The sequence below is a fragment of the Coregonus clupeaformis genome, chromosome 29 (genome assembly GCF_020615455.1).
Source record: "Coregonus clupeaformis isolate EN_2021a chromosome 29, ASM2061545v1, whole genome shotgun sequence".
In the NCBI taxonomy this organism is placed as follows: domain Eukaryota; kingdom Metazoa; phylum Chordata; class Actinopteri; order Salmoniformes; family Salmonidae; genus Coregonus; species Coregonus clupeaformis.
The window spans coordinates 28499314-28525788 of NC_059220.1; the positions used below are offsets into that span (position 1 = coordinate 28499314).

General features: G+C 45.1%; 1 protein-coding gene across 3 annotated transcripts in view; it reads left to right on the plus strand.

The window, feature by feature from the left end:
- LOC121544994 (fibronectin type III domain-containing protein 5-like) overlaps positions 1 to 22426 on the plus strand; it is a 41490-nt gene extending 19064 nt beyond the window's left edge. The window contains exons 2-6 of one of the 3 annotated variants that reach the window (XM_041855299.1): positions 10630 to 10745; positions 11325 to 11526; positions 20169 to 20276; positions 20648 to 20781; positions 21411 to 22426. In XM_041855299.1, the coding sequence (XP_041711233.1) occupies positions 11340 to 11526; positions 20169 to 20276; positions 20648 to 20781; positions 21411 to 21470 (489 nt within the window). In that variant the 5' untranslated portion in view covers positions 10630 to 10745; positions 11325 to 11339 and the 3' untranslated portion in view covers positions 21471 to 22426. Of the gene's footprint in view, positions 1 to 10629; positions 10746 to 11324; positions 11527 to 20168; positions 20277 to 20647; positions 20788 to 21410 lie in introns of those variants that run through there. The other 2 variants (XM_041855300.1, XM_041855301.1) reach the window with 2 other exon arrangements.
- The last annotated feature ends 4049 nt before the right edge of the window (positions 22427 to 26475 follow it).

Genomic DNA, 26475 nt, shown 5'->3' on the forward strand with positions numbered 1-26475 from the left:
ACCCTCCAGCGCCTCCGAGCCGTGCCCCATGGAGCTCGGGGCGCTGGCGCTAGAGAGAGGAGGGGTCGGCTTACGAGGGGGTCCATCTCCTGCACCAACTGTGGTCGGGGAGGACACACCGCGGCTAGGTGCTGGGGATGGCCTCCTAGGGGAGAGGACGACAGGTCCCGCACTGGGGAGTCCATCCAGGTGAGTAGGCGCCCCACTCACCCAGAGCTCTCTGTTGCACATTTCTGTATACCTGTGCGTTTTCCACAGGTAGCACCTCATTCCCAGCATAAGGTGCTGGTAGATTCAGGCGCGGCTGGGAATTTTGTTGATAAGAAGTTTTGTTTAGCCTTAGGGATTCCCCTTCTCCCTGTTGACGTCCCCTTCCCCGTCCATGCCCTAGATAGCCGTCCGTTGGGTGCGGGCTTGATCAGGGAGGTCACTGCGCCACTTAGGATGTGTGCGCAGGGGGGTCATCAGGAGATGATCCAGCTATTTCTGATCGACTCGCCTGCGTATCCAGTGGTGCTGGGCATGCCCTGGTTGAGTACCCATAACCCATCTATTTCGTGGCAGGAGTGGTCTGCCCAGTGTGTGGGTCGATGTTTAGGCGTTTCCGTAGGGGCTACCTCGGTGGAGAGTCCAAACCAGGTGCCCGCATTGCACGTTCCCCCTGAGTATGGGGATTTGGCTATTGTGTTCAGTAAGTCGAGGGCGACGCAGTTGCCTCCCCATAGGCAGGGAGATTGTGCGATAGACCTCCAGGCAGGAGCTGCGCTCCCACGGAGCCATGTGTATCCTCTGTCTCAGGAGGAGAAGAGAGCTATGGAGACGTACATAGACGAATCTCTGAGACAAGGATACATACGGCCCTCCACTTCCCCTGCGTCCTCGAGTTTCTTTTTTGTGAAGAAAAAGGACGGAGGATTACGCCCGTGCATTGATTACCGTGGTCTCAATCAGATCACAGTGAAGTACAGTTATCCACTCCCGCTGATTGCGACCATGACGGAATCATTGCACGGGGCGCGTTTCTTCACTAAATTAGATCTCAGGAGCGCAGTACAACTTGGTGCGCATTAGGGGGCGATGAATGGAAGACAGCCTTTAGTACTACCTCGGGCCATTACGAGTATCTTGTCATGCCATACGGGTTGATGAACGCTCCTTCAGTTTTCCAATCATTCGTGGATGAGATCTTCAGGGACATGCAGGGGCAGGGGGTGGTTGTGTACATCGATGACATTCTCGTGTACTCGCCTACCCGAGTCGAGCATGTGGCCCTGGTACGCCGAGTGTTGCGGAGGCTGTTGGAGCACGACCTGTATGTCAAGGCAGAGAAGTGTCTGTTCTTCCAGGAGTCGGTCTCCTTTTTGGGTTATCAGTTGTCTGCGTCAGGGGTGAAGATGGAGGTAGACCGGGTGTCAGCCGTGCGTAATTGGCAAACGCCAACCACTGTGAAGGAGGTGCAGCAGTTTTTGGGGGTTTGCGAATTATTACCGGAGGTTTATCCGGGGTTTTGGACAGGTGGCAGCTCCCATAACGTCTCTTTTGAAGGGGGTCCGGTGCGTCTGCAGTGGTCAGCCGAGGCGGACAGGGCGTTTGGGAGGCTGAAGGACCTGTTTACCTCGGCCCCGGTGCTGGCGCATCCGGATCCCTCTTTGCCATTTCAGGTAGAGGTGGACGCGTCAGAGGCCGGTATAGGAGCCGTGCTGTCGCAACGGTCCGGCGCGCCACCTAAACTCCGCCCCTGTGCCTTTTATTCCAAGAAGCTCAGTCCGGCGGAGCGAAACTATGACGTGGGGGACAGGGAGCTGTTAGCCGTAGTACAGGCCCTAAAGGTGTGGAGGCACTGGCTTGAGGGGGCTCAACACCCTTTCCTCATTTTGACGGACCACCGTAACCTGGAGTACATCCGGGCAGCGAGGAGGCTGAACCCTGCGCCAGGCGAGGTGGAATATGTTTTTGACCCGGTTCACATTTAAGATCACGTACATCCCTGGGTCACAGAACGGTAAGGCAGACGCACTGTCTCGGCGGTATGACACGGAGGAGAGGTCCGTGGAGCCCACTCCCATACTGCCGGAGTCTTGTCTGTTGGCACCGGTAGTGTGGGAGGTCGATGCTGAACTCGAGCGGGCGTTACGCACCGACCCTAGTCCACCTCAATGCCCGGAGGGTCGAGATACGTTCCGCTCGAGGTTCGGGATCGATTGATCTATTGGGCTCACACGTCACCCTCCTCTGGACACCCTGGTATCGGCCGGACAGTGCACTGTCTTAGTGCCAAGTACTGGTGGCCCACGTTGGCGAGGGATGTGAGGGTTTATGTTTCCTCCTGCTCGGTGTGCGCCCAGTGTAAGGCGCCTAGACATCTGCCTAGGGGTAAGTTACTACCCCTGCCCGTTCCACAACGACCATGGTCTCACCTCTCGGTGGATTTCCTTACTGACCTTCCTCCTTCACAGGGGAATACCACTATACTGGTCGTTGTGGACCGGTTTTCTAAGGCCTGTCGTTTGCTCCCTATGCCGGGCCTTCCTACTGCCCTGCAAACCGCCGAAGCACTATTCACCCATCTGTTCCGGCACTACGGGGTACCCGAGGATATTGTGTCTGATCGAGGTCCCCAATTTACCTCCAGAGTCTGGAGAGCTTTTATGGAGCGGTTGGGGGTCTCGGTGAGCCTCACCTCGGGTTACCACCCGGAGAGTAATGGGCAGGTGGAACGCATGAACCAGGATGTGGGTAGGTTTCTTAGAACATACTGCCAGGACCGGCCGGAGGAGTGGGCAAGGTACGTTCCCTGGGCTGAAATGGCCCAAAATTCCCTACGCCATTCCTCCACTAACCTAACCCCTTTCCAATGTGTGTTAGGTTACCAGCCGGTTCTGGCACCTTGGCAGCAGAGCCAGATCGAGGCTCCTGCGGTGGATGGGTGGGCGCGGGGCTCGGAGGAGACATGGAACGCTGCACACGTCCACCTGCAGCGGGCCCTCCGTCGTCATAAGGCGAGCGCCGATCTCCACCGCAGTGAGGGACCGGTGTACGCACCTGGTGATCGAGCCTGGCTCTCTACCAGAAACCTGCCCCTCCGCCTGCCCTGTCGGAAACTGGGTCTGCGGTTTGTAGGGCCATTTAAAGTCCTGAGAAGGTTGAACGAGGTGTGTTACAAATTACAACTACCTGTTGAGTATAAAAGTATTAACCCCTCGTTCCATGTGTCTCTTCTCAGGCCGGTGGTAGCTGGCCCACTCCAAGAAAGTGAGATCAGGGAGACTCCTCCGCCCCCATTGGACATCGAGGGGGCACCGGCGTACTCCGTGCGGTCCATCTTGGATTCGAGACGTCGGATGGGGGGTCTCCAATATCTAGTGGAGTGGGAGGGGTACGGCCCGGAGGAACGGTGCTGGGTGCCGAGGAGAGACATTTTGGACCCGTCTCTCCTGACGGAATTCCATCGGGGGCACCAGACGCACCCTGCTCCGCGTCCTCCTGGTCGTCCCCGAGGCCGGAGTCGGCGCACGTCTGGAGCCGCGCGTCAAGGGGGGGGTACTGTCACGGTTTCGGCCGAGGCTGCTTCTCTTCCTTGCTCGGGCAGGCTTCGGCGTTCGTCGTCTCCGGAATACTAGCTGCCACCGTTGCATGTTTCTATGTTCGTTTGCTTTTGTCTGATTGTTGTATCACCTGTTATCGTTTAGTGTAATTAGTGTCCTATAAGTTCTCGTTGTGTTTGTCTAGTGTTGTGTGTGATTGTTTTACTGTCGTGCCGGTAGGCTGTATTTCCACTGTTTGCTCGGTTGAGCATTTTCTCCATATTGTTTGGAGTGTTTTGCGCCCGTTGTTTTCGCCTACGTGCGGAGTTTTGCCTCAGGGCATTTATTCGTGATTGTTTTGTTGTGCTCTACTAAAGTCTTTTGGACTAACGTTCTGCGTCCTGCGCCTGATTCCACCACCACACCCACCTACATATACCTTGACACAGAGACGCGTACAAAGCTCTCCCTCACCCTCCATTTGGCAAATCTGACCATAATTCTATCCTCCTGATTCCTGCTTACAAGCAAAAACTAAAGCAGGAAGTACCAGTGACACGCTTAATATGGAAGTGGTCAGATGACACAAATGCTAAGCTACAGGATTGTTTTGCTTGCACAGACTGGAATATGTTCCATGACTCATCCGATGGCATTGAGGAGTATACCACATCAGTCACCGGCTTCATCAATAAGTGCATCGATGACGTTGTCCCCACAGTAACCGTACGTACATACCCCAACCAGAAGCCATGGATTACAGGCAACATCCGCACTGAGCTAAAGGGTAGAGCTGCTACTTTCAAGGAGCGGGACTCTAACCCGGATGCTTATAAGAAATCCTGCTATGCCCTCAGACGAACCATCAAACAGGCAAAGTGGAAATACAGGAATAAGATTGAATCCTATTACACTGGCTCTGACGCTCGTCAGATGTGGCAGGGCTTGCAAACTATTACGGACTACAAAGGGAAGCCCAGCCGTGAGCTGCCCAGTGACACAAGCCTACCAGACAAGCTAAATTACTTATATGCGTGCTTCGAGGCAAGCAACACTGAAGCATGCATGACAGCACCAGCTGTTCCAGACGACTGTGTTATCACGCTCACCATAACCGATGTGAGCAAGACCTTTAAACAGGTCAACATTCACAAGGCTGCAGGGCCAGACGGATTACCAGGACGTGTACTCGGAGCATGCGCTGACCAACAAGCAAGTGTTTTCACTGACATTTTCAACCTGTCCCTAGCCGAGTCTGTAAAACCTATGTTTCAAGCAGACCACCATAGTCCCTGTGCCCAAGAACACCAAGGTAACCTGCCTAAATGACTACCGACCCATAGCACTCACGTCTGTAGCCATGAAGTGCTTTGAAAGGCTGGTTATGGCTCACATCAACACCATCAACACCATCATCCCAGAAACCCTAGACCCATTCCAATTTGCATACCGCCCCAACAGATCCACAGATGACGCAATCTCTATTGCACTTAACACTGCCCTTACCCACCTGGACAAAAGGAACACCTACGTGAGAATGCTGTTCATTGACTACAGCTCAGCGTTCAACACCATAGTGCCCTCAAAGCTCATCACTAAGCTAAGGACCCTGGGACTAAACACCTCCCCCTGCAACTGGATCCTGGACATCCTGACGGGCCGCAACCCCAGGTGGTAAGGGTAGGCAACAACACATCTGCCACACTGATCCTCAACACGGGGGCCCCTCAGGACTGTGTGCTCAGTCCCCTCCTGTACTCCCTGTTCACCCATGACTGCATGGCCAGGCATGACTCCAACACCATCATTAAGTTTGCTGACGACACAACAGTGGTAGGCCTGATCACCGACAACGATGAGACAGCCTATAGGAAGGAGGTCAGTGACCTGGCCGTGTGGTGCCAGGATAACAACCTCTCCCTCAACGTGATCAAGACAAAGGAGATGATTGTGTACTACAGGAAAAAAAAGAGGACTGGGCACGCTCCCATTCTCATCGACGAGGCTGTAGCTTCAAGTTCCTTGGTGTCCACATCAACAACAAACTATCATGGTCCAAACACACCAAGACAGTTGTGAAGAGGGCACGACAAAGCCTATTCCCCCTCAGGAGACTGAAATGATTTGGCATGGGTCCTCAGATCCTCAAAAAGTTATACAGCTGCACCATCGAGAGCATCCTGATTAGTTGCATAACCGCCTGGTATGGCAACTGGTCGGACTCCGCCGCAAGGCGCTACAGAGGGTAGTGCATACGGCCCAGTACATCACTGGGGCCAAGCTTCCTGCCATCCAGGACCTCTATACCAGGCGGTGTCAGAGGAAGGCCCTAAAAATTGCCAAAGACTCCAGCCACCCTAGTCATAGACTGTTCTCTCTGCTACCACACGGCAAGCGGTACTGGAGCGCCAAGTCTAGGTCCAAAAGGCTTCTTAACAGCTTCCACCCCGAAGACATAAGCCTGCTGAACAGCTAATCAAATGGCTACCCGGACTATTTGCATCGACCCCCCCGTTTATAAACTATTATCTATGCATTGTTACTTTACCCCTACCTACATCTACACCACCGGTCAAAAGTTTTAGAACACCTACTCATTCAAGGGTTTTTCCTTTATTTTTATATTGTAGAATAATAGTGAAGACATCAAAACTATGGAACAACACATATGGAATCATGTAGTAACCAAAAAAGTGTTAAACAAATCAAAATATATTTTATATTTGAGATTCCTCAAATAGCCAACCTTTGCCTTGATGACAGCTTTGCACACTCTTGGCATTCTCTCAACCAGCTTCATGAAGTAGAATGCATTTCAATTAACAGGTGTGCCTTGTTAAAAGTTAATTTGTGGAATTTCTTTCCTTCTTAATGCGTTTGAGCCAATCAGTTGTGATGTGACAAGGTAGGGGGGTATACAGAAGATAGCCCTATTTGGTAAAAGACCAAGTCCATATTATGGCAAGAACAGCGCAAATAAGCAAAGAGAAACGACAGTCCATCATTACTTTAAGACATGAAGGTCAGTCAATACGGAACATTTCAAGAACTTGTGAAGTCGCAAAAACCATCAAGCGCTATGATGAAACTGGCTCTCATGAGGACTGCCACAGGAAAGGAAGTCCCAGAGTTACCTCTGCTGCAGAGGATAATGTCACGATCGTTTACGGACAAGAAGGACCAAGGCGTAGCATGATATGCATTCATATTTATTTACGGCTAAACACACGACAAAACAACAAATGAAACGTGAAGTCCAAGGTAGCATACAAACAACATACCTTACACGGAACAAGATCCCACAACCCACTAGTGCCAACAGGCTACCTAAGTATGGTCTCCAATCAGAGACAACGAGCTACAGCTGCCTCTTATTGGGAACCACCCTGGCCAACATAGATCTAAACGATCTAGAAACTAAACATAGAAAACACAACATAGAAACTACACACCCTGGCTCAACATTTTAGAGTCCCCAGAGCCAGGGCGTGACAGATAAGTTCCTTAGAGTTACCAGCCTCAGAAATTGCAGCCCAAATAAATGCATCACAGAGTTCAAGTAACAGACACGTCTCAACATCAAATGTTCAGCGGAGACTGTGTGAATCAGGCCTTCATGGTCGAATTGCTGCAAAGAAACCACAACTAAAGGACACCAATAAGAAGAAGAGACTTGCTTGGGCCAAGAAACACGAGCAATGGACATTAGACCGGTGGAAATTTGTCCTTTGGTCTGGAGTCCAAATTGGAGATTTTTGGTTCCAACCACCGCGTCTTTGTGAGACGCGGTGTGGGTGAACGTATGATCTCTGCATGTGTATTTCCCACCATAAAGCATCGAGGAGGAGGTGTTATGGTGTGGGGGTGCTTTGCTGTTGACACTGTCTGGGATTTATTTAGAATTCAAGGCACACTTAACCAGCATGGCTACCACAGCATTCTGCAGCGATTCGCCATCCCATCTGGTTTGGGCTTAGTGGGACTATCATTTGTTTTAAACAGGACAATGACCCAACACATCTCCAGGCTGTGTAAGGGCTATTTTACAAAGGAGAGTGATGGAGTGCTGCGTCAGATGACCTGGCCTCCACAATCCCCCGACCTCAACCAAATTGAGATGGTTTGGGATGAGTCGGACCGCAGAGTGAAGGAAAAGCAGCCAACAAGTGCTCAGCATATGTGGGAACTCCTTCAAGACTGTTGGGAAAGCATTCCAGGTGAATCTGGTTGAGAGAATGCCAAGAGTGTGCAAAGCTGTCATCAAGTCAAAGGGTGGCTACTTGAAGAATCTCAAATATAAAATGTATGTTGATTTATTTAACACTTTTTTGGTTACTACATGATTCCATATGTGTTATTTCATAGTTGTGATGTCTTCACTAATATTCTACAATGTAGAAAATAGTAAAAATAAAGAAAAACCTTTGAATGAGTAGGTGTTCTAAAACTTTTGACCAGTAGTGTACATATTACCTCAATTCCCTCGACTAACCTGTATCGCCGCACATTGTCTCGGTACCGGTACCCCCTGTATATAGCCTCATAATTGTTATTTTATTGTTGCTCTTTTATTTTATTTTTTACTTTAGTTTATTTAGTAAATATTTTTCTTAACACTTATTTTTCTTAAAACTGCATTGTTGGTTAAGAGCTTGTAAGTAAGCATTTACATTTACATTTTAGTCATTTAGCAGACGCTCTTATCCAGAGCGACTTACAGTTAGTGAGTGCATACATTTCCATACTGGCCCCCGGCATTTCACGGTAAGGTCTACACCTGTTGTATTCGGCGCATGTGACAAATAAAATTTGATTTGATTTGATCTCTCATCCTGTGGTCCTGGCGGTGTGGTGTGTGTGTGTGAGAGAGAGTTTATGAAGACATCTGTGTGCTGTTTCATTAGTCCTGACTCACACTTCACGTCATGGGGATATATGAGAGCTTCCCGTCATCGCAACTGTCCCCCAAGGAGTACATCCCCAACAAAGCCACTGGGTGTGTGTCTCTGTCTCAGGCCTTTAGTCAACACAACAATTACTAGGCCATGATTTACACTGCTTAGCTGAAGACAACAGTGAGCGCTAACACGCTCAATAACTCATCGGAATACATCTGCAGCACTAAATAGATTTATGCGTCAGAATAACATAACATGATTATGAGTGTCCACTCTCCGCCCCATTTATCTGTTCCCATCCCTCCTGTGTCTCATCACACAAACCCATCAAACCTCAATGTCTCAGACTGTTTATAATACTGAACTGTACGTATGACATGGCGGGGCTAAGAGACAGGGGGCCCTCCCTCTGACAGTGAAGGAGCATGGAAGATTGTATGTTCATTTACTCTGCAGACACTCCCCCATCGCATCAGTCATCATCACCAAACCCCTCTGATCATTCAGGTAAGCCCTGATAATGATTCTCCCATTCACTATATGGATTGTATGAATTGAAAATGTCATTCAAGCCTCTTTGAAAAACAGTTGTTATGTCCCTACTCCAGCAGGGTTTGGATCTCTCATTAATTTGTATGCTCACTTATTTGATCAAGTATGCCGCCAGGTTTAAACATCTGAATACACACACACACAAGTGCATGCACACACACACACACACCTAGCATGTGCACGCACGCACGCACACACACAAAACTGTAAATGTATTACACAGCAACAAATCATTACTTTGAAGTCATGTACCATGAGCCCTAATTAAACTGCCAAGGTTTGCAGCACGCACAACTTATCATTACACTGAATAACAAAAAGTAATCCAACTCTGAGTGTACAAAACATTAGGAGCACCTGCTCTTTCCATGATATAGACTGACCAGGTGAATCCAGGTGAACTATGATCCCTTATTGATGTCACTTGTTAAATCCACTTCAATGTAGATAAAGGGGAGGAGACAGATTAAAGAAGGATTTTTAAGCCTTGAGACAATTGAGACATGGATTATGTATGTGTGCCATTATGAGGGTGAATGGGCAAGACAAACGATTTAAGTGCCTTTGAATGGGGTATGGTAGTAGGTGCCAGGCACACCGGTTTGAGTGTGTCAAGAACTGCAACGCTGCTGTGTTTTTCACGCTCAACAGTTTCCCGTGTGTATCAAGAATGGTCCACCACCCAAAATACATTGTCACGATCGTCGTAATGAGTGGACCAAGGCGCAGCGTGAAATGCGTACATCTGAGTACTATTAACAATAACAAAACAATAACATAAACACAAACCTACACGGAAAAAGATCCCACAAAAGACAAGTGCACAACAGGCTGTCTAAGTATGGTTCCCAATCAGAGACAACGAGCCACAGCTGTCTCTAATTGGGAACCACCCCGGCCAACATAGAAACACATAAACTAGAACAAGAACATAGAAAACGAAACATAGAACCTAACACCCAGAAACTAACACATAGAAACTAACACCCTGGCTCAACATATAAAAGTCCCCAGAGCCAGGGCGTGACAGACATCCAGCCAACTTGACACAACTGTGGGAAACATTGGAGTCAACATGGGCCAACATCCCTGTGGAACGCTTTCGTCACCTTGTAGAGTCCATGCCCAGACGAATTGAGTCTGTTCTGAGGGCAAAAAGGGGTGCACCACAATGTCAGGAGGGTGTTCCTAATGTTTTGTACCCTCTGTGTACATGTATATTATTTTGAGTTGAGTGTAATTTCACTGAATATTCAACGGATGATAAATGTGAACCTATTCAACCCCTACAAACCACTCCACTCTAGATTTAATTGCAGTTGTATTGCAGAGTCCTAATTATGCTGAATGGATGTGAATAATGAGTCTGGCCACAGCTCTCCCTGGGTGAGTAATAGTGAACAGTGAAACCAGCTGTGGAGGGCTGCAATGATCAGAGGCTTCCCTGTCTGTAGTAAGCACCAGGCTGCACAGTCTGATGGCCAATCTGTAGACCATGCTGTCTAGACCATGCTGAAGTACTATATTGAGTCCATGTAAATAATACATGTACCCATTACTGTACCTACTGTATCCTACCCAGTACCCACTAGACAGTAAACTTAATTTGATTCATGTGTATCTTCTCTCTCCCTGTCTGTACTGTGTGTTTGCAGACAGCTTGGCGGCTCCTGTCAATGTGACCATCAAGGCTCTGAAGGCCAACTCTGCTGTGGTGACATGGGACATCCCCGAGGGGGACCTCGTCATCGGCTTCGCCATCACACAGCAGGTGAGAGAGAGGGAGCGCAGTGCGGGTGGGAGGAGACCCACACGCACAGACACACACACACACACACACACACTCACGCCAACAGGAGATCAAATAGTACTTCTCACCAATCGTTACCCACCGTCTCTCCATGGCGTCCCTGCGTTGCCGGCCAGCTGCTTGTTTTGCGGAACCGTTGTGTCACGGGACGTTGTGTTGCCGGAACGATCCCGTCAGAGCGCCTGTCTCCTCGACAACAGCAGTGGACAATGGCAGCTGTGTAAAGAGGGAAAGCAATAACATTTCCCACTTGCACACAGTCACTCTACCCTGCACAATGGTTAGGCTCCATTCTAGCCCATCAGGCAGATGATTTCCTGGTCCCAGAGGCCCAGCTAAGAGCCCTGATCCTGCCCATCTCCTGACTGATGCCCCCTCTCTCCACTCCTCCACATACAGCTCCTCCACACAGTCTATTTCTGTCTACCATTACTGTACAGTATGTGATAACTGGGAGTGAAGAGACTTCTATTCAACATCAGTGGATAGTTTTGTGATACACTGCTCACTAAAAGCCCCTCTGTGATAATGTGCCAACAGAAGAAGGACGTGCGCATGCTGCGCTTCATCCAGGAAGTGAACACCACCACCCGCTCCTGTGCATTATGGGACTTGGAGGAGGAGACCGACTACATTGTGCACGTGCAGTCCATCAGCGTGAGTGGGCCCATGAGTCCGCACAGCGAACCCCTGCGCTTCCGCACAACCAAGGAGGCCGAGACACAAGCCTCCAAGAGTAAAGGTAAAAATCTCAACAAACCTCACACACACACACAACTTTAGTATAAGACTGAAGCTAATACATAGAGTACCAATGGAGAAAACAAAGTCCAAAGCACTTCTCCAGGTTCCTGTACCTTGCTGTAATACATGTACAGTGCCAAAAAATGAAGAGGAAACCCTGTGCACAGCAGTGTGTACACATACAGTGCAGAGAGTAAAGCTTGCAGTTGGACTGTTGACAATCTTTCACTGATTCCGTAAGGACCAATACAAATAAATGGGGACACAAAGCGTGAAATTAAGTTAAACATCAAGTGCTCTTACCACACTTTATTAATATAACACCTTCAGGGTATACTTTGTGGTGTATTGATGTGCCTTCACCCCCAACTGCCGCCCGAGCCTGCCCTTTGCTCTACCTACAGTAAGGGGTAATGCTGAGGGAATGCGTTTGTCAAAGTGGGGATGAGATATTCAGGGCAGCACGATGCAAATCGATGTGCTTTTGGCTCGCACCGTTCCCTCACCCCCTCGCTCCTTTACTACTCACAGACACTCACAGCCTCGCTCCTTCACTCACTGACTCCTCACAGACACTCACAGGAAGCAGAGGCAGGGGGCTTGTTGTTCTGGGAACACTTCTCAGTCACAGGAGCAAAGGCTCTTTGGGAACACACACACACACTTCTCCCAGGTAATTTAGCTGGGATATTCTCAGGATTCTCATCTATGAGAAACTAGCACAAAGGATTCAAAATGCTACAACCAGCCCCATCAGACACATATATACCTACAGTCCTTAGGCCCAGACCAACCCAGAGCTAGACCACTATAGGTGGATGAGATGAGACGAGAACCTGTGCAGTGAAAGTGGTGTTAGTATGTGAGTGATTGCTGGGCTGAGGTGAGATAAATGTGAGGCTGATTTGTGCGTGTCTCAGAGAAGTGTTTGTTTCCTTGTGTACAGCCAGGCAGCCACTGTGATAAATGGCTGCAGTGTCGAGGCATGACTCAGCGCCGGTCGCATAATGATACAGCCTCCAAATATCGTTCTACATCAGTGGTATTCAAACTTTTTCAGTGGGCACCCCATTTTTTCAGCCGGAATTTCTTGGGACCCCATTTTTTAACAAGAATTTCACGCAACCCCACCATAAATATACTGACACAACCTTAAAATCGGTATATTTAGATTTTTACAGCAACAAATAACCTTCAATTCATTACATTTTAATCTCTTATGAAAATGAAAAGAAACAAATAAATACATTTACTCCATTTTCTTCCTTTTTCCCCCTCCAAAACGTAATCACACCCCTTGACTTATTCCACATTTTGTTGTGTTACAGCCTGAATTCAAAATTGATTAAATATATTTTTTTCTCACGATCTACACACAATCTACACAAAATACCCCATAATGACAAAGCAAAAACAGGTTTTTAGAAATTTTAGCCGATGTATTAAACATAAAAAACTGAAATGTAACATTTGCATAAGTATTAAGACCCTTTGCTATGCGACTCGAAATTGAGCTCAGGTGCATCCTGTTTCCATTGAACATCCTTGAGATGTTTCTACAACTTGATTGGAGTCCACCTGTGGTAAATTCAATTGATTGGACATGATTTGGAAAGGCACACGCCTGTCTATATAAGGTCCCACAGTTGACAGTGCATGTCAGATCAAAAACCAAGCCATGAGGTAGAAGGAATTGTCCGTAGAGCTCAGAAACAGGATTGTGTCGAGGCACAGATCTGGGAAAGGGTACCAAAAAATGTCTGCAGCATTTCTGCCACACAGTGGCCTCCATAATTTTTCAATGGAAGAAGTTTGGAACCACCAAGACTCTTCCTAGAGCTGGCCACCCGGCCAAACTAAGCAATCGGGGGAGAAGGGCCTTGGTCAGGGAGGTGACCAAGAACCCAATGATCACTCTGACAGAGCTCCAGAGTTCCTCTGTGGAGATGGGAGAACCTTCCAGAAGAACAACCATCTCTGCAGAACTCCACCAATCAGGCCTTTATGGTAGAGTGGCTAGATGGAATCCACTCCTCAGTAAAAGGCACATGACAGCCCGCTTGGAGTTTGACAAAAGGCACCTAAAGAACTCTCGGACCATGAGAAACAAGATTTTCTGGTCTGATGAAACCGAGATTTAACTATTTCGCCTGAATGCCAAGCATGCTTCAACAAAGTACTGAGTGAAGGGTCTGAATACTTATGTAAATGTCATATTTCATTTTATTTTATACAAATTAGCAAACATTTCTAGAAACCTGTTTTTGCTTTGTCAGTATGGGGTATTGTGTGTAGATTGATGAGGGGGGAAAAAACAATTTTATCAATTTTAGAATAAGGCTGTAACGTAACATAATGTGGAAAAATGTAAGTGGTCTGATTACTTTCTGAATGTACTGTGTGTGTATATATATAATAATAAAAAACGTTGCATGTTATTTTGGCATTAATACGTGTCACATACAGTGGGGGAAAAAAGTATTTAGTCAGCCACCAATTGTGCAAGTTCTCCCACTTAAAAAGATGAGAGAGGCCTGTAATTTTCATCATAGGTACACGTCAACTATGACAGACAAATTGAGAAAAAGAAATCCAGAAAATCACATTGTTTTTAATGAATTTATTTGCAAATTATGGTGGAAAATAAGTATTTGGTCACCTACAAACAAGCAAGATTTCTGGCTCTCACAGACCTGTAACTTCTTCTTTAAGAGGCTCCTCTGTCCTCCACTCGTTACCTGTATTAATGGCACCTGTTTGAACTTGTTATCAGTATAAAAGACACCTGTCCACAACCTCAAACAGTCACACTCCAAACTCCACTATGGCCAAGACCAAAGAGCTGTCAAAGGACACCAGAAACAAAATTGTAGACCTGCACCAGGCTGGGAAGACTGAATCTGCAATAGGTAAGCAGCTTGGTTTGAAGAAATCAACTGTGGGAGCAATTATGAGGAAATGGAAGACATACAAGACCACTGATAATCTCCCTCGATCTGGGGCTCCACGCAAGATCTCACCCCGTGGGGTCAAAATGATAACAAGAACGGTGAGCAAAAATCCCAGAACCACAATGCTGAGTTGCATCCAAAGAACACCATACCTACTGTGAAGCATGGGGGTGGAAACATCATGCTTTGGGGCTGTTTTTCTGCAAAGGGACCAGGACGACTGATCCGTGTAAAGGAAAGAATGAATGGGGCCATGTATCGTGAGATTTTGAGTGAAAACCTCCTTCCATCAGCAAGGGTATTGAAGATGAAACGTGGCTGGGTCTTTCAGCATGACAATGAGAGGAGGAGCCTCTTAAAGAAGAAGTTACAGGTCTGTGAGAGCCAGAAATCTTGCTTGTTTGTAGGTGACCAAATACTTATTTTCCACCATAATTTGCAAATAAATTCATTAAAAATCCTACAATGTGATTTTCTGGAGAAAAAAAATCTCAATTTGTCTGTCATAGTTGACGTGTACCTATGATGAAAATTACAGGCCTCTCTCATATTTTTAAGTGGGAGAACTTGCACAATTGGTGGCTTTTTTCCCCCACTGTATATACGGACTTACTGTGTGAGGTGAAGAAAATGACTTAGAAGCTCCACTTATTAGTGGTGGATGTGGTGAGTTAAGACTATCAGAAATCAGACATCCCCAAATGGGCACTTTCCTACATTTCTGCGCAGCAGGCCGGGTACTTCTATGCGTGCTCAGGTGCGCACACTCCCTCAACATTATCAAGACAGAAACCAGACACATGCTCATTGTGCACATAGAGCACTCCAAACAAAAGACAATGAAAACATTGACAAATCTTGTAAATGATGGTTATGAAGTGAACCAAAAAGTATTTCTCACAAGTGTAGAAGGTTGTGAACTCTGCAAACAACGTTTACACTCCGCGAATGAGAATCGTAAATTACAGAAATTAATATAACCAAATGATTGGGATTAACGGTACATTTACTGCTGGTGACATGTAATGGAGAATTGATCAAAATAAACAATCAAAGGGCGAACAATTCACACAATGAATCAATGAATGTGCAAGAATTGGCGGGAGACAGCTGAATTCTGGAGAGAGACTCCTATATCTTCACCACACACCCATCCCTTTCTTGTCTCAACATACTCAAGACACATTATCTTCACACACATTTGAGATGCTTTTCACTGATAGCCGCAACTCAATAATCAGCTAGGAATATTGCCACACAAGTCATGCTTTCTGGTGAAGTATTTCAAATGATTTTATTTATTTCTGTATAGACATGAGTAATTATATAATTTTGGCAAGTTTATTTCAATTAACTTCCCTATTGGACCCACCACTATGCCATTTCTCTCCTGTTCTATTGGTTTTCATATCAACTTTCTTTCGTTGTCCAGAAGTCAAAGGCACAATCCTAGTCATATTAGCAACCCATCTTAGTTGTTGCATCTTTAGATACACCCTCTTTCTAATTTTCTAACAGATTGTCATCTACATATGGAACTGCTCTCATCAGGTGCAGTGTTTAGAATGGTGTTTCCCCGCGAATTGCATTTTGGTAAATGTTTCAAAATGACATTTTATTGGCAGGAGTTGCATGTTCTGTTAAGATGAATTACCATCATCTAAGTATGATTTGTCATTCTGAGCACCGTGAGTGGACACCCAAATTAAAACGTTCCCGGCCACATTGTCTGGCGCCACATTTTCTTAGCGGAAACCCTGATGTGTAGGCTACCCCGTTGGATGAGGCACATTTTGCCTGGAAAGTTCAAATATTTTTCTGGCTTACTTGTCCTCTTCTGGGGCTGTCAATTACAGGAATATAGCTATAGTTTCATGCTCTCTGATTGGCTTCTCTTTCCCTGTGTTTTAGCTGGAGCTGTGAAGCTAAACAAACAGCAGACAGACATTGCCATTAACTGGGCCGGAGGCCTCCATCACGCCAAGAAGTCTTTTTTTTCTTCTCAATTTGTCTGTCATAGTTGACGTGTACCTATGATGAAAATTACAGGCCTCTCTCATATTTTTAAGTGGGAGAACTTGCACAATTGGTGGCTGACTAAATACTTTTTTCCCCCACTGTATATGCACATACCACTTTTCCGTTATTTATTTCTTATAATTTTTTTAACTAGTTATTTTTTAAATTTCACTTCACCAATCTGGACTATTTTTTGTATGTCCATTACATGAAATCCAAATAAAATCAATTTAAATGACAGGTTGTAATGCAACAAAATAGGAAAAACTCCAAGGGGAATGAATACTTTTGCAAGGCACTGTAAACATTACATAACAACTTGGAAATCGTAAATTCAACAATGAGTGGTTTGGAAGAAATCAGTGGCTAACTGCAAGCTTGCAAAGCAATCACTAGCCTGATATTCAGTGGAGTGGGTGTGTGGTCCAAGTCTGGTTTTAAGGGTCTCTTTTCCAAGCTTAAAAGGATAAACATTCAACACCATGGGCCAGAAAAGGTTGAATACATTGGCCATGCTGTCAATCCAGCATGACTTCTGCCGCGTTCAAAACAACTCGGAATTGGGAAATCTCAGACTTTCGTAAGTTCAAGACAACTGGGAACTCTGGAAAAAATTAGCTCCGACTGGGAAAATACGTTTTGAACGGTCATCCGACTCGGAATTCCAAGTCGGGAAATCAGGCCTCATTCTAGAGCTCCGACCTGAAGATCACTGACGTCATGATTCAACCTTATTTTTTTCAGAGTTCCCAGTTGTCTAGAAAGCACCATAAATCCAGAGAATGCCAGACTTTGATGACAAAGTTTGATAACTAAATTTGCCGACAAGAAGGACCACCGCGCCACCTTCCTGTTCAAGTGAGGACAGCACAACAAGGTGAGTCCAAAAATGTATTGTATGCTGCTGCATAAATGATGTAATATGCCAGCGAGATATGTCTACTATAAGAAAGTAATACTAAGTGTATGTTGTGTAGTAAGCTGTTAGTAGCCCATGTGCCTCACCCTAATAATTTGGTCCCTTTCCCTCTCATAACTTAGCCTACTGTTCTGACTTGGTGGTGCACATGTAGCCTATAGCCTGTTTTAGAGATATCATTAAATATTATAAGAGCTTTCATTGTCTGCTGACTTGGTGTACAGGGAGAATACTGTAAGAACGGTCCATGTTCTGAATTCTGTCGCTGTACATTTCAAAAGTGCTGAACAAATAGTTATCTTGACTACGTCAGTCCTAGCTCACTCATTAATGTCTTCATTGAAATTACGGATTGCCTCTTATCCGCTCGTCGTCCCCTTATGCCATATTTTGTACATCTCAATTGTCAGTAGAAACCACATTTGTTTAAGCAAGTCAGCCATATGGTCCTCTGTACCTCAATTGGTAGAGCATGGCGCTTGTAATGCCAGGGTAGTGGGTTCGATCCCCGGGACCACCCATACGTAAAAATTTATGCACACATGACTGTAAGTCGCTTTGGATAAAAGCGTCTGCTAAATGGCATATTATATTATTATATCAGCTATGTTTTTTTTAAGGCAGTAAATGAGGCTGAATGAACTGTTTCGCTGCCAGACAAGTCTCCGCTGATAGCCAGGTGTAGCAGTGGTAAGGATTCACTCCATGGTGTTGGGACAGCTTTATGTAGGCCCTAACAGTTTATGGGCACCATTTGTCACCGTTATGGTGCAATTAATGTATTGTTTTGTGTTGTGTAGTGGGTTTGCTGGCATGCATCCCCAATTTTTTTGTTTTGTTTGCCCCACCAAGATTGAAATGCTAAAATCGCCACTGGGCGCAGGTACAGCCGACTAGCACTAGCTAACACTACCTAGAGTAGCAAACAATTATTATTATTTATTTAGTTTACAAACCAATACTGGGATTTAAATATCGATATAATATCATCCAAAAATAAAATTGTGATATGTAACTGTATCGAAAAGCAGGAGATAAAGAGAGGAAACAGAGAAAGCTGTGATCAGAAAAAATTAGAAATCCTGTCTGTTCAAAACAAAACACAATTATTCTCCCTTGTATAACTGACAGACTGCTCTGACACACACACACCAAATAGATACCCATGGGAAAGTCAAAAACTAGATAACAAGATATGTGTTTGTCTCCCAATACCATAGATATAGAACCAGTATGTGGTCTGTGACCAAGACTCTTGATAAAGGAGGTTTTCTAGCTGGACCAACGGGACAACTCCCTCATGGATGTCTGCAAAACAGTGCTGCAGTAAAATAGATGTATAACACTCCAAGACTATGTCTTTACTCGTATAATCCTGCAGCTATACAGCATACAGTTTACCATGTCCCTGAATGCTCCCACCTGCAAACTTCCTCCTCTACATACAGTACAGCCTCTCTCTGCAGGGGACTCAACCTGTCTCTGGGACTGGAGACTGTGTCTGTGACATTAGAGCTGACCAATATTAGCCACATGGAGGCCATCTGGCGGTGGTGTCAGGAGCCTCTGGCTTTCCAGATTTGATTGGTTAATGCCAAGGTACATACGTAATCGTATCGATTGGCTGAATCCGTCATTGGGAGAACCTGCTGGAGCGTGGAGAAGCTACCCAGGGCCCTCAGAATTTCAGTGTCACTGCCTACTTCTGTTTGGTCTTTAAATGGGGGCACTCAGTGTGCTGAACTTGAGCCAGCTCTCTGCTGAATTCAGAAACATAGTCCAAGATTTGATGTTGCTTTCAGTTGCTTTGTATGAGTGGACCTTGAACACACATAAACATAAGCTACACACACACACACACTTCTCTGATCTTTTTTGGTCCTTAGGACATTAATAATGATTATTGAGTTCTATCTAGGCCCAGCTCAATCGATCATAGCTGCTGTGATTAACTGTCTCTCTCCAACCCCTTCAGAGTGGGGATCCCCACCGACCCTGCCTCAGCCTTATGTATTCTCTTCATGCTCAGCTTCTACTGAATCCTTTGACGCTATCAGCCTCTCTCAGACAGAGTGGGCAAATTGAGGCATGTACTGTGCAGTTCCCACATAGCAGCGCTCTTCAATGAGGAGATAATTGTGGAGGCTGTGCATGAGTTGTTAGCGCTGAGTCAGAATCACCTGGAATCATGAAAAACGTGGCCTGTTTGAAGTAGTGCTAACTGACAGAAAGCCAGTGGTGAGTGGTGCCATCCTGGGACTGAAGAGGAATAGAGAGATCAGTCTACACAATAGGGGGTGTCAGGAGCAAATGCTTCTATCCAGCTGACATGAAGCAGACCTACTCCTGTGTATATATAGTTACAGTAGAGACCAGTGGAGGCTGCTGAGGGGAGAACGGCTGATAATAATGGCTGGAACAGAGCAAATGGAATGGCATCAAACACCTTGAAAGTGTGTGTTTGATTAATTTGATACCATTCCACTGATTCCGCTCCAGTCATTACCACAAGCCCGTTCTCCCCAATTAAGGTGCCACCAACCTCCTGTGGTAGAGACGAGGTCTACTGGACTGAAGTTATGCTTGGCATATTCACTTAGCAGATGATGGCTTTCACCCTAACCCCCCCCTCACTAGACTGACCTGTCAGGAGAACCTGGGTTTAATAAACTGCCAGTTACCAATAATAACTCTGATGATAATGTTGCCATGGTGATGAACTGATTGTGCTGCTGTATCTTGACCCTCCAGACGAGGTGACCATGGAGGAAGTGGGAGCTCAGCTGAGGGCGGGGGAGTTCATCATCATTGTGGTGGTGCTGATCATGTGGGCAGGTGAGGGGTGGAATGTTCCAAAAGGTCAGAGTGCTACCCAGACACTAGGGTTGCATAATTCCAGTAAGTTTCCCCAAATTCCCAGGTTTTCCAGAAATCCTGGTTGTAGGATTCTGGATTTCCTGCTTATTCCCTCCTGATTCCGGGAATCTTCCAATCAGGATTTCTGGAAAACATGGTAATTTGTGAAAAGTTACTGGAATTTTGCAACCCTACCACACACACACATACACTCTCAAGAATGTAGAAAAAAATAAGGGTATATTTAAACAAATATGGCCCACAATTTGTACTAATTTGTCCTTGCTAAATAATTTCCGTCTGCTCTTCACTGCGGTAATGTGGTTGTTATTTACGATATTTCTGTGTATGCCTTTTTCTCCTCTCTCTGTCAGGTGTGATCGCTCTCTTCTGCCGTCAGTATGACATCATCAAAGACAACGAGCCCAACACCAGCAAGGACAAAGCCAAGACCTCATCAGAGTGCAGTACTCCGGAGCACCCGACGGGGGGGCTGTTGCGCAGTAAGGTATAACCCCCCCCCCCTTCTCCTCCCCACTGGGGTGAATCGTCCCAGCGACTTAAAAACCTCCACTTTCACCGGCAGTTACCACTCCCATAGCACCATTGGAGCTACGACCACCACATAACAGAATATGCATTGATTTACAGCACTTCATTTATGACAGCACTTCATCCTAAAAAAAACACAGTTCAAATGCAAAACATAAGCCACAACAGTGCTATACAGTGCATTCGGAAAGTATTCAGATCCATTGATTTTTTTCCACATTTTGTTACGTTACAAGGCTGTAACATAACAAAATGTGGAAAAAGTGAAGGGGCCTGAATGCTTTCCAAATGCACTGTAAATCCAAAGCCTTTCAATCAATGCATACACAGCCCATACGCTGGCATGATTGTCCCATGTCCATTCGCTCCTCTCCATCTACCTCAACAACTGGCTGATGCCCTCTGCCAACTAAACCAATTGACACTAAAATGATCAAATACTCCCCATCTCCATTCCAGAGAGAAAGCATCATAATCCTCCCATTCTGTCCAGGCGCTCCATGCTCATAGCAGAATGATACTTTATTCCAGGTTTAGAGACTGGCCTTCATCTTTTTCATCACTGCTGTTTCCCTTCCCCTCCAGTTCCCCAAAAACAACAACAACAACAACCGGGCGCCATCTGTGAACATCATCGAGGTGTGACGGCCAGGACACTCTCTAATCCAAAGGATTCAGTGCATTCTAAACAGAGCAACCAAAGGGCCCTTTATGCCCATCTGTTTGTTAGGATGAGGCTAGGACTGTGGGTCGTGCCCAGTCCTTTGGCACGGGGCCTGGGTGTGAACTGGGCCCTCAGGACTCCAGGGTCCAGGTCACAGAGGAGAGGCTTTAGATGTGGTGGCTGGACTGTGGCTGTCACTGCTCTAATTACTGCCAAATGGATTCAGCTGTGAGCTGAGAGACAGTAGAGATATGAACATGGCCAGGGGACTGCATATAACCAGGGCCAGAGACCCTCTCTCTCAGCTTGTTATTAATGAACTGAAACACACTGTCCCGGCCCCTGTTCATCGTACTGCAACCAAGGCTGGAGCACCGTGTGAAAATGAACTTTATTTATTTGCCTCCTATTATGCTCATTTGCTGTGAGGCACATACTGTACTCTCCTTACTATTGTTTACCTCCTTTGACATATTATACCTCTTATTCAAACTATATCACTGTATCAAAATCTGTTTCATTTTTTATCAATCTATTCACAACAACTTCTTATTGCTGAGGTACCAGTTTTATAGATCTCCCTCTGGCTAAACTCCCTGAAACCTCCTCTGAGATATGTTTTCATTCGATCAGAGAGCTAGTTCCCCTCTCAGGGAATCCAGACAATACAAGGCTAATTTTGGAGGCCTTTCTGAAGCAAGCTGGTGGCTATGACGTCAGAGCAGGATCAAAAAGAGCACTCAAGACAACCGTGTGGCAGAATTCTCTATTTATCTGGAGAATTAAAGCTTGTTAGCTCTGACAGCAGAAAATAACGTTGTCATTGATAAACAAATCTGGTCTCTACATTTATCATTGATTTACCTTAAATATAACATTTTCCTTTAAAGGTCCAATGCAGCCATTTTTATCTCAATATCAAATCATTTCTGGGCAACAATTAAGTACCTTACTGTGATTGTTTTCAATTTTCAATTAAATGATCAAAAATAAACAAAAATAGCTTCTTAGCAAAGAGCAATTTCTCAAGAATTTTGCTAGGACTGTCTGTTATTGGCAGAGAGGTACTATCTTTCTTATTGGACTATTAACTTACCGCATGGTGATGTCACCATGGAAAGCCCAAAGCTTCATCCCACCAAAACAGCTCTTACAATAAAAGGGCTTTATCATAATTTTCACAATTACACAGTATTATTAACCTGTGTGTAAATATACAGTGCCTTTGGAAAGTATTCAGACCTCTTGACTTTTTCTACATTTTGTTACTTTACAGCCTTATTCTAAAATGGATTTTTTTTTTATATCCTCAGCAATCTACACACAATACCCCATAAAGACGAAGCAAAAACAGGTTTTTATACATTTTTGCAAATGTATTACAAATCAAAAACAGAAATATCTTATTTACATAAGTATTCAGACCCTTTGAAATGAGACTCGAAATTGAGCTCAGGTGCATTCTGTTTCCATTGATCATCCTTGAGATGTTTCTACAACTTGATTGGAGTCCACCTGTGGTAAATTCAATTGATTGGACATGATTTGGAAAGGCACACACCTGTCTATATAAAAGGTCCCACAGTTGACAGTGAATGTCAGAGCAAAAACCAAGCCATGAGGTCGAAGGAATTGTCCGTAGAGTCCGAGACAGGATTGTCTCGAGGCACAGATCTGGGGAAGAGTACCAAAAAATGTTTGAAGCATTGAAGATCCCCAAGAACACAGTGGCTTCCATCATTCTTAAATGGAAGAAGTTTAGAACCACAAAGACTCTTCCTAAAGCTGGCCGCCCGACCAAACAGAGCAACCCGATGCTCACTCTGACAGATTTTAGAGATCCTCTGTGGAGATGGGAGAACCTTCCAGAAGGACAACCATCTCTGCAGCACTCCACCAATCAGGCCTTTATGGTAGAGTGGCAAGACGGAAGCCATTCCTCAGTAAAAGGCACATGACAGCCCGCTTGGAGTTTGCCAAAAGGCACCTAAAGACTCTCAGACCATGAGAAACAAGATTCTCTAGTCTGATGAAACCAAGATTGAACTCTTTGGCCTGAATGCCAAGCGTCACGTCTGGAGGAAACCTGGCACCATTCCACGGTGAAGCATGGTGGTGGCAGCACCATGCTATGAGGATGTTTTTCAGCGGCAGGGACTGGGAGACTAGTCAGGATCGAGGGAAAGATGAACGGAGCAAAGTACAGAGAGATCCTTGATGAAAACCTGCTCCAGAGCGCTCAGGACCTCAGACTGGGGCGAAGGTTCACCTTCCAACAGGACAACAACTCTAAGCACACAGCCAAGACAATGCAGGAGTGGCTTCGGGACAAGTCTCTGAATGTCCTTGAGTGTCCCAGCCAGAGCCCGGACTTGAACCTGATCGAACATCTCTGGAGAGACCTGAAAATAGCTGTGCAGCAACGCTCCCCATCCAACCTGACAGAGCTTGAGAGTATCTGCAGAGAAGAATGGGAGAAACTCCCCAAATACAGGTGTGCCAAGCTTATAGCATCATACCCAAGAAGACTCGATGCTGTAATCGCTGCCAAAGGTGCTTCAACAAAGTACTGAGTAAAGGGTCTGAATACTTATGTAAATGTCATATTTCAGTTTTTAATTTTTTATAAATTAGCAAACATTTCTAAAAACCTGTTTTTGCTTTGTCATTATGGGGTATTGTGTGTAGATTGATGAGGAAAAAAACAATTTAATCAATTTTAGAATAAGGCTGTAAACATAACAAAATGTGGAAAAAGTAAAGGGGTCTGAATACTTTCCGAAGGCAATGTATATAAAACACAGGAAAATCACATTGACTGCACTGGGCCTTTAAAGGGATAATCCACACCAAACGACTAATTCCTACGATTAACAGTCTTATACAGTGTTAAATAACACTAATATGTGAATATTTCTTTTTCTTAACACATTTTTCATTTTGTCGTTACAACAAGGTTGGTAGAATCATGTGAAAATCATTGTGGAAATCTCTTGCAACAAAACCCACAATGCAATGCTCTTTCTGGACTGGCTGGCTAGCTAGCCAGAAAACATAGCTATACATAACAATACCAAGGTCAATATCAGCATGTGAAGTAGCTAGTTAGCTGTATAATTGCCTAAACAAACGGTACTATCAATTTAGGATCTATCTCACCGAGTTCAACTTGCAATGAAGCGAGTGCAGACAAGTACGTTGCTATGGCAACAACGGCCCTTTCCCACAGACACACAGGGAGCATAGAGAGAAATATTAATGGCGTCTTTTTGTAGGCACTAACTCCACCATGGTTCGTTGGACAAAGCCTATGGGGAAATGAATGGCATTTTTGTAGGGGTTTTGGATAAACACAGGCTTAGGAGATCTTACACGTTTTGTTCTATGAGAATTTTGAAGCATTTATGTAATTAAAGAAAAGCACATAAAAGGCTTCATAATTGATTATGACATTGTGTTACTATTTAGCAATGTGAGTAAGAGTTAGGCCAGACAACAAAAGACAAGGAGAAAGGCTACAGGCAACTGAGAAACCAAGATAACTGAGGAATTTAGGGTGTAGAGAAACTGTTAGGCTTGTGTGTGTGAACTGATGGTCAGGAGAGCGGTTTTAGAGTGGAAAACTACAGCCTGCCTATAGAGGGGAGGGATTTTTTTGTATGACGTATGAGTATAAAAGATGGACTCTGAAATTGTGATGGCAGAATTCTCAATGAATAAATCTCTGACTATGCAGATCGAGACTCTGTCCGTTACTTAAATCCCAAAAGACTTACAACCTTTTGGGAGACGCACAGAGACACTGAAATAGTTTGTTAAATAATTCACGTAACAAAAACGTATAAGATCTCCTAAGCCTGTGTTAACCTCAGACCTTATTTTTGCCGTTTATCCCAAAACCCTATTCTTTCCCCATTCATTTTCCCCATAGATGGGTTAGCTGACAACGTCACGATGTGCTTGCCTCCATGGGGCAGAAGGCAGCATGTTGTTGCGATTCTGGATGGCCAGATTGCTAGCAAGAATGACAAGAAACTGCCATGTGGGGAATCGTAACTGGCTCGTTTCATCTTGTTCTTGATACCATGTCTTGTTTTGAGGTGTTTTGACTGATTTAATGTCAATGCTAATATGGCTAGCTAGCTAACCAACAACTGTAACAATGTATTTGAGAGACAACAAGTGCTCATTGTGCAAATGTATTAATGTTTTCAATAAACATTGGAAACGAAATATAGCTTACATTTTATCAACAATCTAAGCAAACCCTGTCTGTTTTGCCCCATAGTTGCGCACGCGTCAGTTTTGTTGCTAAACAACCAACCTGTCTATAGGAATGGCTAAACGAACCAGGGGTAACTCATTTCCGGTTTTTAGGACTAAAAGCTGGCGAGTTCTATTGCGAGATGGTACTTGAAGGAGAAACTGAGTTTAATAATTTGGTACACTGTTTAGATTGAGCACATCTAAGCGAAATCTATACTTTGTCATGACGATATAAACAGATGGATGTGTTCTAGACTAGTATGCCCATACCATTTATTGGCTGATTCGGCGATCTGGAGTGCAGGTAATTGTTTTAAAACCATCATGAAATGCGATAAGCGCATTCTCCCCCATCTCAGGTGACGAGAACCATGTAGCTATGCCGCATTCCTACACCATTTCCTGATTTCACAAACAGACTACTTAGAAGTTAAATCATGGGGAATATTTAAGCAATAAGGCACGAGGGGGTGTGGTATATAGCCAATATACCACGGCTAAGGACTGTTCTTATGCACGACGCATCACGTATATTGGCCATATAGCACAAATCCCAGAGGTGCCTTATTGCTAATAAAAAAATAAACTGTTTTCCAAAATAATTAGAGCAGTAAAAATAAATGTTTTGTCATACCCATGGTATACAGTCTGATATACCACGGCTTTCAGCCAATCAGCATTCTGGGCTCGAACCACCCAGTTCATATTATTTTACCCACT